General features: G+C 46.4%; 1 protein-coding gene across 2 annotated transcripts in view; it reads left to right on the top strand.

Annotated features, from left to right (window-relative positions):
• The first annotated feature begins 14,312 nt into the window (after positions 1-14,312).
• Positions 14,313-14,424, top strand: part of MALL (mal, T cell differentiation protein like) — a 35,553-nt gene continuing 35,441 nt past the window's right edge. For both annotated transcript variants that reach the window (XM_030884735.2, XM_004707924.2), the window contains exon 1: positions 14,313-14,417. In XM_030884735.2, coding sequence (XP_030740595.1) covers positions 14,313-14,417 — 105 coding nt within the window. The remainder of the gene's footprint in view (positions 14,418-14,424) is intronic.

Raw genomic sequence — 14,424 nt, 5'->3', positions numbered from 1 at the left:
AATATATTGAGCTGATGGTAGTCCACAAAAAAGGAGTAGTGATGTTGATTTCTGATAAAATAGCCATGAAAGTAAAAGTCATCATGAGAGACAAGGCCATTATATAATGATGAAAGCCACAAACAAGAAGACATAACCATAATAAACATCTGTCCACTTAATGAAGCACCCTCAGGATTCATTAATCAAACTCTTACAGAGTCAAAGAGTAGACAATACTATTTAGGAAACTTCAATATATTACTCAAGGAGAGACAGATGAACAGAAAAGAAAAGAAAATTATAGAAAAAATAAACACAATCAATCTACTAGATCTCTTAGACATCTACAGAACACTTCACCCAACAGCAGCACAGGATACACTCCTTTCGAGAGCACCTGAATTGTACTCCAGAACAGGTCATATGCAAGGCCACAAAACAAGCATCAAGATTCTACAAACTATCTTTTGCTGTAAAATTAGAAATCAGTAATAGGAAGATTAAACAAAAAAATCAATTACATGAAATTTAACAACACCTGACTGTAAAACACTGGGTAATTGAAGAAATAAAGTGTGTGTATTAGTCTGGGTACTTTGGAGAAACAAATCTACAGCAACTCATGGATAAGAGAGAGTTTTATGTAAAGAAAATGTGCATCACGAAAACATCCCAACCCAATGCTGCCCAAGCCCACAAGTCCAACATTAACCCATTAACCCAACACCAGTCCACAAAGTCCTCCACCTCACAAAACAGAGGCAATGATGCTGACTGCAGGAGGAAAGCTGAGCCAGTGAACGAACAAGCATCTCAGCACTAGCAGGGGTCTCCACACGGCTGCTCCAGCACCCAGGGCTGCATCGGGATAGGTCCATGTAGCTTCTCCTTGGGGATGTCTTGTAGGAAGTCAATCTTGCAAGCTGAAGCAGGGAACTGCTAAGGCAGCTGCACCCGATGCAACCATCACAAAACAAGAGACCCGAGAACTAGAAAGGGGAGGCTCACCACCCATTTATCCCTCCGCCTTTCAATTAGCCCCACATGTGATTATCGGCCAGGTTGGCACAATTAACTAACTCAGTGTGTGAGTTAAAAGTTCCTTAGAACAAATGCGAACAAAAATGCAACATACTAAAACTTCTTGGACACAGTAAAAGCAGTTCTTAGAGGGCACTTTATAGAAATAAACACACTTATCAGAAAAGAAGGAAGGACCAAAATCAACACCTTCACAAAATATGTACAACAATTGGAACCAGAGCAGCAAAACAAATCCTCAACCACCAGTAGAAAATAACAAAGATTAGAAAGGAAATAAATGAATCAGAAAACAAAAACAAACCCAAAAATGTCAACAAGGTAAGTTGGTTCTTCATAAGGATTAGCAAAACTGATAAGCCACTGGCAAGTTTAACAAAGGAAAAGAAGCAAATGTTACGAATAATAAATGAAATGGGCAACATCACAACCAAAAAAAAAAGACAATTATCCAAATGTGCTTGACGCAATGGATGTATGGATTGATATGAGAGCTGTAAGAGCCCCCAATAAAACGATTTATTAAACAACAAAACAAAACAAAAACTAACCCACACACAGAAAAAGAGAAGACAAACACCCTACAAATTTTTTAAAAACCTAGAAGAGATGGACGTATTTCCAGAACCACAGTACTAACCTAAATTTACAGATTGATATAGAAAACCTGAACATGTTGGGTAGCAGGATCCAGACAGAGCCGTCCCTCTCCATCCTGAGGCCCCCTACAGGAGTTTGGAAGAGAATCAGGTGAGCCTTAGCCGGCTATAGACTAATTGGGCATGCTTCAATCCGACCCCGCCTCCCCCTCCAGCCAGGTGGGCGGTATACCTGGGCGGCCCAAACTAGGCCCAGGCGGGCTTACTTCAGCCAATGGGGTCAACCAATACCTTTGCCCACGCCTCCCCAGCCAGAGGCTTCCAATACCTTGACTGCAGGACCGCTGGCACCCATCCCCCACTTTTTTTCTTAGCCCCTCAGCCTCCTGTCCCTGTTTCTGTGCCCACTCGGTGTGCCACGGTCTCGCGGGCCTCAGTTCACCAAGTGTGGGACGCAGTCCCACGAGTTTGCCGGCGTTCAGCGTTGAGTTTGGCCTGCTTCCCCGAAATAGTGTGTACTCTTTGAGACTAACACTGGAAATTTCTTCCGTCCTTTATAAAAACCCACTTGGATCACAAACCAGGCTTCGGCGAGAATTCTTTCTCATGCGGAGCCAAGAACCGAGGTATTTCCCACCTGAGAAAAATAAAAAAATAGACCTTTAACACAAGAAAAAGATCAGGTAACTTTAAGAATCCCAACATCACAAAATCCAGGACCAGATGGTTTTATCGGGTAATTCGACCCAGCGTCTAGAAGAGAGTTAATGCCACTTACACACAAACGACTCCAGCTTTTCGGAAAGGACAACACATCACCAACTCATTTTATGAAGCAAGTATAATCCTGATACCCAAACCAAGCAAAGATCTTACCATAATAGGAAAAAAAAACCAAAACTATAGACCAATATCCCTGATGGGACAGATACAAAATTCTAGCTAGTAAAATTTCACAAAACATTTTTAAAATACATTTTGATCAAGTGAGACTTATAGCGGGTGTGGAATGATAAAGAAAGCATTCCATGTACTCCACTATAGAGATGACACAAAAGAAAGAACCCGTGACTATGGAAATTGAGACAGGAGAGGCATTCCACAAAATCCAACACCCATCTTTGATTTTTAAGAATTTCCATCAAATAGGCATCGAAGGGGAGAGAAACTGAGAGCACCCACCTGCGTCGAACAAGAACAGGGCTGCCCTTGATGACCACTCTTTTTGATGCAGTCCTGGAAGTCTTAGCCAGCGATCTAATGCCCACACAGTTTGGGATTAGTACAACATAAATATGTACATCGAAGGATCCAGATAGAGAACCCAGAAATAAAGCCAGGCACTTACAAACACCTAATATTTTTAATTAGCTGGGATTGAATACATATATCAATCATTCAAATTTTTCATCACATCAAGTAGAATGTGCAATGGCTACCACAACCATTTTCCAAACAATCTTGTTCTACATGGACCCCTTGACATCGTCTCCTTTTTACACACACCCCCACCACTGTATCCCCTTCTCCCCAAACCCCTCAGTCTACTTGCTGTCCCTCTAGGTCAGGGGTACTCATACTTTTTCAGCATGTGAGCTACTTATAAAATGATCAAGTCAAAATGACCTACCAACAACAAAAATGCAAAACATATTTTTATTTATTTATTACATTTATTCATAAATGCATTGAGAATTCTTTATATGTACAATGTATGTTTATGTTCCTTGCATAACCGCATGAGTCCATATTGCACAACCTAGCACAATTAACTGTGTACATTTTCTGTCGTGACCTGAGTTTACTCTGATGACTTGCACTGAATGGAATGAGCCAGGGATGCATAGTCCGGACAGTAGCTGCTGACAGCCAGCCTCAAGCACACTTCCAAATGATCATCAATCATGGTGGAACGGTACTTGGACTTCATGATCTTTATGTGGGAAAAGGCTGACTCACATAAATAAGGAGAGCCGAATAATGCAGTCAAGGAGGTAGCACATTTTCTCAGGTTTGGGTACTTTCCCTCTGTGAGTAAGTTCCAGAACTGTTCATGCACTCTGGACTCAAGCTGAATGTCAGCTCGTAGTGTCAAAATCTCCCATTCCATATGAAAGTGATACATTTTTGTCTTCTTGCTTGTCCAGCTCTTCCACTCATTTTAATACCTTTTTTTACGTTTAAGAGCAAAAACAAGGTCTAACAATGGGCGATAACTTAGCTTGCCAGTTTTGCTGCACTCGGTGCAGTTGTTTGCGCATGCGTTTGACACCTAAGATTGCATCTGATTGGCTGTGCTGTATATTAATTAAGTGACGGGATTGATAATAGGCTTACGTCTGTTTTTTTAATGCCATTGGATCTACCCACACTACATTTGCGATCGACTAGTAGATCAAGATTAACGTATTGAGCGCCCCTGCTCTAGGCTCATCGATCCTGGGTTTCATTTACTGAACAACGGAAAAGCATGTAACCCATTGACACAACACCTCTGAGATGCACTTAACACGAATGAACAAAACCCACACCAAACAATACAAACCAAAACCACAGAAAATTTTGGGAACCAGACCAGGTCCAGCCCACATCAAGGTGGGGATCTACTGACAAAGTTGTAACTGTTCAGGTCAGATTTATGCCTTTGATCTTCTATACTCCTGTCTCCAAGCACTGTTTAAGGACCCCTTTTTCCCTTTCCTCCATTTTAAAGAGGGAGAGTTCTCCGGAGGTTTATTTCCTGAGTAGTTCCACAGATGAATCTTGAGCTCCCACTGTCCTCCACTGCCTTTGCACACGAATTCTCATAATGTAGGCACTGATATTGGTCCCTCCTTTGACCTTGGGTTATATGGATGCCAATCCTTCAGCCACTGATGATGGTGTGCTTCTTCCATGTGGACTTCATTGACATCTCTCATAGATGGCTGCTTGTTTGGAGACAAGCCTTTAAGACCCCGGGTGTTATTTTATCTGTGTTTCCTTCTTAAGGGCGAATTATTGAGCAGGGCCATGGTGTAAGAATGAACTGCTCTTAAGTTGTAGCGAGGATTTAGTGTGAGCCCAAACCCCATTCCTGGATATGTGCTTCTTTCTTTTTTTAATTTGCTGTAACTTGGAAGTTAATACATATGTCATATCATTCCATAGTTCAATCACGTCAAACAGAGTTGTACAGTTGCTTCCATAACCAGTCTCCAAGCATGCTTTTCCTTCCTGGACTTCTTGACAGCACCTCCCTCTTGTATTTCCCACCCTCCCCACTGGCCCTGAAACCCTTGTTCTATTTGCTTTCCCTATAGGCTCAACATCACTGGGTTTCTGTTACCAAGAATCAGAGAAGCAAGTAACATAACTTCAAGAGGGTGACCCCCCGATGGTGATGCACCTATAAGACACACCCTAAGATGAACAAGCATAAGAAAAGTGTAGCAGAATGACTATCACAGGATTGCTGGAATATATATATCTTAATACAGGGTTCAGGGCGACGATGTGCCAAGACCTTGTTTGTTCCCCAAATAGCAGCACACCGATCTGGGTACAGCTGTCTTCTGCTTCCTCAGCCACCATGCATTTTTTGACTGAAGTCCTCAGGTTACAAGTGTGTCTAAGGTAGAGTTCAGATCACCCAACAGAGTTCCCATATGGGGTCTCCCCGAGGCAGGCTCTGGAACATGATGCGCATGCTGAAGATCCGGGATTCAGTGTCCCAGGGCTCTACAGCACCTGGCCTTGGTTCCCGGATACACCCAGATGCCCTAGGTCAATTCTGCCCACCCGCTGCACGCCACTAAAGACCCTCCCCACCCAGTGTTCCCAAGAGCATCCTCAGTCTCTCCTTCCCCACCTGGAGATCAGCCGTTCTTCCCCTCCCCTCAACAGACCTGCACTTGAGTTCCCCCAAATATGACTGTTCCCTTTCCTCTCTCCTGTGCTGCCCCTCCCATCAGTAGGCCTCGTCCCTCTGACAGGGCTGCCTCCCTCTCCAGGGGACCTCACCCCAGATTCACATGGCTACCATTCAGCAGACAGCCTGCCCCCTCTGATGTTCCTTTGATGCCAGTTGTTGTGCGGTGCCCTCCGGCCAAGTGACCTACACTGTACTCACCTGGAGCAGATGATGTGTGGTTCCTTGGGACTGGTCTGGCTGTGTACCAGGCTGGCTGGGTCAGCCAGAAGACCGCTGGCCGGCAAGCTTGAGCGTGTGTCCGTTCTACTGCTTGTTCCCACTGCGAAGGCCTCATACAGTGTTTGTCCTCTTGGGCTCGATTAACTCTGCTCAGCATAATGTCTTCCAGATCCCTCCATAACTTGAGGTGTTTCATGCAAACACCTAAGTTTTGATAAAGAACTAAAACACATGACATGGGGAAGAGACAGTCTTTCCAACAAATGATGCTGGCAAAATTGGAGATCTCTCTGCAAAAGAATGAAACAGGGCCACACCTCACATCATATACAAAAACGAGCTCAAAATGGATTATAGACCTAACTATAAACTCTATAGTTTATAGAAATAATCAGTGAAAAACTGGGGGCAACCTTAACATACAAGGAAAACCTACATACACCACCAAACAATGGAAAGCATGCACTACAGAAGGTAAAATAGAGGCCCAGGACCTCCTAAAAGCATGATATCTGTGTCCATCAAAAGAGAAAAAAGAGCACTCACAGACTGGCGGAAAATTTGGGGTGATGATATATTGGATGAGAGGATCCCTAGTAGCAAAGTGAGCTACTAGTTGGGCTGCTAAGCACAAGGTCAGTAGTTCAAAACCACCAGCTGCTCCGAGGAGAAAGACGAACCTTTCTACTCTCATATAGAGTGAGTCTCTGAAACCCACGAGGGCAGAATTAGTCCTGTGGGGTTGCTCTGAGTCAGAATCAGCTCAAAGGCAGTAAATTTGGAGCTTGGGGATATCAGATAAAGGGCTAATCTAAAAAAAATGTACAGAAAACTGTAACATTTATAAGAAAAACAGTTTAATTTTAAAAATGAGCAGAAGACATGTGAGATAGTTAAGGTTTATTGTGCCAACCTGGCTGATAAACACATGTGGGGTTAATTGAAGGGTGGAGAGATAAATGGCTTGGTGAGCCTCGCCTTTCTAGTTCTCGGGTCTCTTGCTTTCTGATGTTTGGACCAGGGTGCAGCTGCCTCAGCCAGTTTCCTGCTCAGCTGGCAAGGCTCACTTCCTGCCAGATACCCCTGAGGAGAAGCCATATGGACCTACCCTGATGGAGCCCTGGGTGCTGGAGCAGCCGTGTGGAGACCCCTGCCAGCGCTGAGATGCTTACACGTTCATGGATTTGGCTTTCCTCCTGCAGTCGGGGTCATTGCATGTGTTTTGTGAGATGAAGGAGGACTTTGTAGATTGGTGTCGGACTTATGGGCTGGGACAGCACTGGGTTGGGATGCTTTCTTAATGTGCACTTACCCTTTATATAAAACTCTCTCTCATATATATATATGAGTTTCTGTGGATTTGTTTCTCTAATTTACCCAGACTCATACAACATGAATAGATAATTCGCTAAACTTGACATCCAGGTGAACAACAACGATATAAAGAAATGCTTAGGATCATTAGCTATAGGAGAAATTCAAATTAAAACAATGATGGGATACCACCTCACAGTGGCACTCATAGCAAAATGTTTATTTAAAAAAGAGGAAGAAGAAGAGAAATAGCTGGATTGGCGGTGGAGAGATTGGAGCCTTCCCACACTGCTGGCAGGGTTGTACTGTAGAAAACAAGCTTCCTTTTACAAATGTGAGTAGAAATGACTCAGCCATCTCTTGACTCAGCATAAACCCCAAAGAAATAAAGCGCAAAACACAAACCGATCTAGGCACACCCACATTTATCGCAGCGCTATCCACAATAACAAAACGATGGAAACACCCCAAATGCCCATCTGTGGAGGAATGGGTAGACAAACTCTGGTGCCTACATGCAGTGGAATAGTATGCATCCCTAAACACTGGTGAAATTGCCAACCATTTCAAAGCATAGGTGAGTTTAGATGACATTATGCTCTGCAAAGTTAGTCAATCCCATGAAGACAAAGACTGGATGAAACCACTGTTACAAAAGAAAAAAAAATCAAGAAAAAAGAAGCTACCGTGAGGTGGTGGGGGTTGGGGTGGGCGGAAGGGGGAAGGAAAAGGAAAGGGAGGGGAGAGGAGGAGGAGGAAAACCCAGTGCAGAGAGATTCGGCTCAAGGAAATGACGTACTAGCTGTGGAAGCTGGCAAGTTGCATCTGTCAGGTGTCAAGTTGAGGCTTCTCCTGACTCATGTAACCACAGGGGCTGATGAACCCAATGGGTGGGTCAGATGGCAGGTTGCTGGCTGCAAAGATGAATTAGTCCAGGTGTGGCGGTGGACTGATTTTATGTCAACTGGACACTCCTGGCTAGGGGTGGAGTCAAACCTGTCAATCATGTCACAGCCTTATGCTGTGTCCTTGGGGGCGTGGCCTTCTTATAATCAGATGTGGGGGCCCACCCTCTCGGTCTCTTCCCGTTCACCTTCCTGCTTACTGACCCTGAGAGCTACTGGAGCCCCACCATGTTTCCACCGACCTTGGATCCACACAACTCGGCACCCGCCAGCCTGTGATCTTCCTGCATCCTGCCTCGCTGCATGTGGCTGCAAGAGTCTGCAGAGGGACATCTGGACTAGTATCAGAGTTCTGGACTTGAGTTGGCCTGCGCTGGGATGCTTTCTTGATATCGAATGACTTCTTGATATAAAACTCTTTCTTATACATAACATGAGTGTCACTGAAGTTTTTCTAGTCAACCTCACCAAGGTGGACTTTTAAAAAAAATTAAAGCCTGACACACACCTTTCCTGATTTTAAACCATTCAATATTCCCTTTTTCTGTTCAAGTGACTGCCGCTTGGTCTATTTCTACCAAACCAAACTCATTGTCATCAAACCAATGCGGACGCATAGCAACCCCTGTGGGTTTCTGAGACTGTAACTCTTCACAGGAACAGAGTCCAGTCTTTCTCCTTCAGAGCTGCTGGTGGTTTTGAACTGCTGGCCGTGCAGAACGCAGCCCAATGTGGAACCACTACACTACCAGGGCTCCCACAGGTCCCCAAAGACCACAACGAATTGTTCTGGAATACTCCTCCTTCAAGATGTTGTCCATAGTTTGTTATAAACCTAAATTGAATGCCTTTGCATAGTCCACAAACATAAGTAAACATCTTTCTATGTGCTCAGCTTTAGCCCAGCTCCACCTGACATTGGCAATGATACACCTTGTTCCACGTCCTCTTCTGAAGCCGATTTGAATTTCTGGCAGCACCTTTTCTATGTACTGCTGCCACTGATTTTTGAATTATCTTCACCAAAACTGACTTGCATGTGACATCAGCAGTGTTGTTCAGTAATTTCCATCTTCTTTTGTCGAGTTAAAGAAGCCAGACACAAAGGAACCCAGCCGGACACAGACAAAAACCATGGGTGTGTTGTCAGGAGTGCTCGTCTTTAGGAAGGAGGGAGAGAGGGGCTGGCAATTTTCCGTTTCTTTATCTGGATGGCAGTGTCACCATTTCTACATTTTCTGCACTTTTTCTTTAGGTGTATTAGAGACGTCAAAGCCATTAAAAAAACTCAGAATGGGATTATTAACCAGAAAAGGTGCTGGTCTTACTGTGGATACTAGAAGTACGGTATATACTCGAGTATAAACCGGCCCGAATATCAGTCGAGGCGCCTAGTTTTACCACAAAAACTGCATAAGAAATGTGCTGGAAAAGTCATCTTATACATGAGTATATACGGTAGCTGGAAGAGAAGCATTTTTAGGATTAGAAGCTAGGTAAACAGGTACTTCCCAAGCATCTCCCGTAGGTCAGAACTGCCCTCGTGGCTTCCATATCTACGGCTTCGCTTACTCCTCTCTGACTCACCAATGGAAATGGAGGCTGCAGAATTCACATCAATGGTGTCAAGCAGGGTTGGAGTGGCTTCCAGACTAATCCATCTAATCCTCAGTCCCAAGAGGTGGAAGAAACCAGCAGGTCCCTGGCACAGGAGTCCAGAAGTCCCCTGAGCTGGACTGGGCATACTCCAAGCTCTCGCCAAACTTCTGTCCTTATCTCTAAGTAAGTCCATACCCAAAGTCCTCAAGATCCACTGACCGGGCTGGAAGTCAAAGATATTTTTCTTACAGCTCTAAACTGCTCCTAATGGAACCTCAACATCTGTGCTGCATTAGAAAGCCTATCGTTTTCTTATAAATAGCCTAATTATGTGTGTTGTACTTGGCCACAAAAGGATCGCTGGTGGCATGGTGGCTATATGCTTGGCTGCTAATGGAGAGGCCAGCAGTTCAAACCCACCAACTTCTCCAAAAAAGAAAGCTAAGGCTGTTTGCGCCCATAAGCATCTACAGCCTTGAAAAACCTATGTGGTCGTTTTACTCTATCCCACAGGGTTGCTATGAATCGGAAGGCAGGGAGTTTTTTGGTTTTTTGTGTGTGACTTTGTCACATGTAATAAATGGTTACTTGATTAAATAGACCCCAGTTTTTGTTGTTGTTGTTTTATAACCTTGCTGTGTTAGTTCTTCATTTTTTAAAAAAACAGTCTGCTGGCTGCGGAAGGTGGCCGTGGTCCCGGCCTCGAGCTCTGCCAGGCTCTCATTGCCACGGAGTCTATTATGATCAGAGCGACCCTGGAAGACAGTAGAACTGCCTCTGGGCTTCCGAGACTGTAACTCTTCGAGGAAGTAGAAAGCCTCATCCTTCTCCCTCGGAGTGTCTGGTGGTTTTGAACTGCTGACCTCATGGTTATGGCATGGTGCTTACGCATTTGGCTGCTGAATGTAAGGTCAGCAATTCGAACCCACCAGCTGCTCCGAAGAAGTAAGACAGGATTTTCTATTCCCGTCAAAGAGCTACAGTCTTGGGAACCCACAAGGAAAGTTCTGCTCTGTCCTGTAGGGTCCCTATGAGTCAGAATGGACGTGACAGCAGGGGGGTTGAGGTGTGGGGCTCTCGGTTCTATTATTTTCTCCATTGCTTAGATGAGAAATGATCTGAGAAAAGTGCTTTTTCGTCTTACTTTTCCTTAAGCTTTCCCAACGATACCAGGTTACCTGTGGTTAAGTCAGAGGTACCCTCGAGTTGCTAAATGTGATACAGCACTTATTTGCAACATCTAGGAGAGATAGCAAGAGGTGGATTTCCTGGAGGGATATCTGCTTTGCTTGGGTTAATCCCATAAACAAGGATTAGGGCCTCCAAAGAGAAGGACACTTGGTGGTCTCGTGGGTTACGTTTGGGCTGCTATTCTCAAGCTAGATGGATCAAACCCATCAGCCTTCCTGTGGGAGAAAGATGAGGCTGGCTGCTCCCGTAAAGATTCAGTTGTGGAAATCCTAAGACGCGGTTCTACTCTGCCCTTAAGGGTTGTTATGAGCTGGAATCGACTTGGAATCAACTTGATCTCCTCTGGCGACGCTTTCTTTTGGGGGCAGTGGAGAGGACCTTAGTGGCTTGAGGTTTCCTTGCTGTGCCTACTGCCTGTCCTTCGAAAGGCCTTTCCGCTTGGCTTCGTTTGTCCATACTCTTCCCCTTCCAGATGACGGCCAACTGGCAGCTCCACCTGCCTGTGCTCAGAGGGCAGTCATGGACTTGATTGCTCTTGTGAATGAACACGGCCCCTTGTCACAGGACACCTAATGACTCCAACCCTGGGGACAATTCTCCCCACATCCTCTCTCCACACAGGAGTGGCTTCCCAAATGGCCTGCTGAGGTGAGGCTGAGGCTGCAGAGGGCTGGCAGGAGAGGGCTCCAGCCCAAACTCCCTGAGCAGACCCTGCAGCCAAGAGCAGTGGGGTGAGGTGGGGCCAGAGGAAGGCTGGTAAACCAAATTTAAGGAAGAGTGGAGGATGACTCAATTCTGTCATTTGTGTGAAAGGCTTGCTTGTCTATGAGACACAGTCTCACAGCCAGCTCCCTGGCCCCACCCTCCCCAGGTGGGCAGAGCCCAGGAAAGAACTGCCAGGCACCAAACCTGGCTCTTGGCTTGGGTCTAGCTAGAGGAAGAGGGGGCAGAATGAGGCTTGGGGCTTGGGAAACACCCAACCAGCCCAGCAGGAGCTCCAATCCTCCCTCTGATGCCACAGGGAGATCAGTGGGGCCCAAGGGTGGGCCTCTCATTGGAATTCTCACTGCCATCGAGTCAATACTGACACATAGCGACCTTCTAGGACAGGGTAGAACTGCCCCTGTGAATTCCCAAGACTAACACTCTTTATGGGATCAGAAAGTCCCTTCTTTCTCTAGAGGAGCAGCTGGTGGTTTTGAACTGCTGACCTTGCCAATCGCAACCAGTGCTAACCACTACACTACCAGGGGTCCTCTCTCAAGGGAATCGAGGGCTGACAGGAGCTATAAAGAGGGGTCCAGAGAAAGAAAGGAAGTGTCAAGTCACAAGGTTGGGGGGCCGGGAGTACAGGCTGCTCCTCTCCTTTCCAGTCGGAGCCTGGGGCTCCCCAGCAAGGGTGGAGAAGGAAGAAGTCTCACAGGAGGACATGAAAGCTGTAAGAGCCAGTATTGCCAAGAATGAGCCCTGTGACCCTGGACAAGCTATGGATCTAATCCTCCTGAAAGAGCCGGGAGCGGCAGGCTTCCCTGTAGAGGGCTTGGCTCAGAGGAAACCACCGCCCTCAAGTTGAGTCTGACCCATGGCCGTCCCCTGTGTGTGAAGAGCAGAATGGCTTTCTTGACTGTGATCTTTAAGGAAGAGAATCTCCAGGCCTTGCTTCCGTGATGCGCTGAGTGGCTTCTATGTTAGTAATCTTGTGCAGGGCTTCCACCAGTGGTCTTTATCATACCCAGAGTCCCACCCTCTCCTTTGGGCAGAGGACTGGCAGAGTTGGCCGTGGCTGGCACTGCTTGGAGTAATAAAGCAAACCGGAACAAAACACACTGTCCTGGAGTCCATTCTGACTCCTAGGGACTCCCTGGAGGGCAGAGCAGCTCTATTCCCTGAGGCTTGCTTCCAAGACTGTATATTTAGTCAGTGGAGGATCGGGCCTTTCTCCCATGGCATGGCTGGGGGTTCCAGCCCCTGACCTATTGGACAGCAGTGACACACTTCAGTCACTTGGCCAGCAGGGCCCAAGGAGTCATCACCAAGAAAGCACAGCTCCCTGCCGCGGAAGAGTCCTTTCTGACACACAGCAGCCCCGGCGGGCAGGGTCACGAACCCATTGGCTTCCTCAGCTGTAACTCTTTGGGGGAACTCAAAAGCTTCACAGCAGAATGTGGTGAAGAGAGCTATCAATCGGAATAGCGTCTGGGGTCTGAAAGGTCTGTATCCACACAAGCAGCCATCTAAATGAGGCAGCAGCACACCCGCCTGTGTGACCCAAAGATGACAATCACAAAAATCCAAATGTGACAAAGGGAAAACTATCAGCGCTTACACTGTGAACACCCAATTTGTAGAAGGCTATGGGGACAGTGGGAGCCCCAAATCCATCTCCAGCAGATCCCCTCTGGCCACAGGCAAGGGACCCGAACAGCTTCACTCACAGACACATAGTATTTATCATAAACGTGGTTATGTGGATCGAACATGGTATAACATGATATTTGGTCAGTTGACCTCTCTCTTGACCCAACCTGAATTTGCTCTAGGCTCAAATATTTCTCACTTTTCCCACCATATAAATGTCTTCTCTGGCTTTCAAAATATTTTTGGTGGTCTTTTCTTTCTTATACTTTATTTTATCTTAATATTATTATTCTTATTGCGATTTTGTTCTTTCTGCTTCATTTTGGTTTGGGGCTTTTATTGCTGCTGTTAGTTTTCCCAGCGTAGGAAGCACAGGAGGAGTGGACACAGGGAGACTAGCTGAGGGAACGAAAGCAGTGGCTATCTGGGGGTGGGACTGGAGGAGAGGGGTTGGGGGCACGAACAGTGAATGCGGGCTGGGGGAGGGAGCATGAGAGCAGATTGTGATGATGCATATACAACTTCTTTTAAAAGCAATTTAACTGTGGGAGTGTATGCTATGTGATTATATGGATAAAACTACAAAAACATTAGAAAAAGGGGAGAAAGAAACCGGGGTTAACCTGTGGGTGCCGAGGGTCAGGAGGAAGGGCTTTTGCTTAGGGGCTCTGAGTTTCTGTGAGTGAAAAGGGTATCAACACACAGTGTGCCATCAGCGGCACGGAATCATGCATCTAGAAGCTGTGGGGTTGGAGAAGGCTTTGCTGTGTGTCACTTTGGCCACAGTTAAAAATAAATACATGAATAACAGTGAGTACAAGGAAGAAGAACATGGTCTAAAATCGGTATGATTGAACTATTGAATCCTACAATATGCGGATGAAGTGCCAATAAACCTGTTAAAACAAATAGACAAAAGAATTCCAGAACTCCACCAGGGAGCAAAACCACCCTTGACCCCGTGTGCCCCCTCCCCTCGCCGAGGGCGTCGGATGCCCACCCTCTCCCCCCACCCCGTCTCACTGATGACTCTGGCTGGAGCGAGTGGAAGGACCTGCTCAGCGAGAACTTTTTCCCTCTCTCGCCTCTGGGCGACGTCCGATGGGTGTGTCGGGCAGGGGTGCTATTTGAAGGGCTGCAGGCGGAGAGCCCGCTGCGAAGCCAGGGCACCAGCGAGCCAAGCCGAGAGAGATGGCCTCCCCGCCGCCGCCCGCCACCACCTACGCGCCGCCCGAAGTGCCCGCGGGGGTCGCGCTGTTCCTCACCATCCCCTTCGCCTTCTTCCTGCCGGAGCTGGTGAGTG

The sequence above is a fragment of the Echinops telfairi genome, unplaced genomic scaffold, assembly GCF_000313985.2.
Source record: "Echinops telfairi isolate 266 unplaced genomic scaffold, ASM31398v2 ScPeMD7_11;HRSCAF=52, whole genome shotgun sequence".
Lineage (NCBI taxonomy): Eukaryota > Metazoa > Chordata > Mammalia > Afrosoricida > Tenrecidae > Echinops > Echinops telfairi.
The sequence above is the reverse complement of the archived record's forward strand: the minus strand, read 5'-3'. Positions and strand labels throughout refer to the sequence as shown.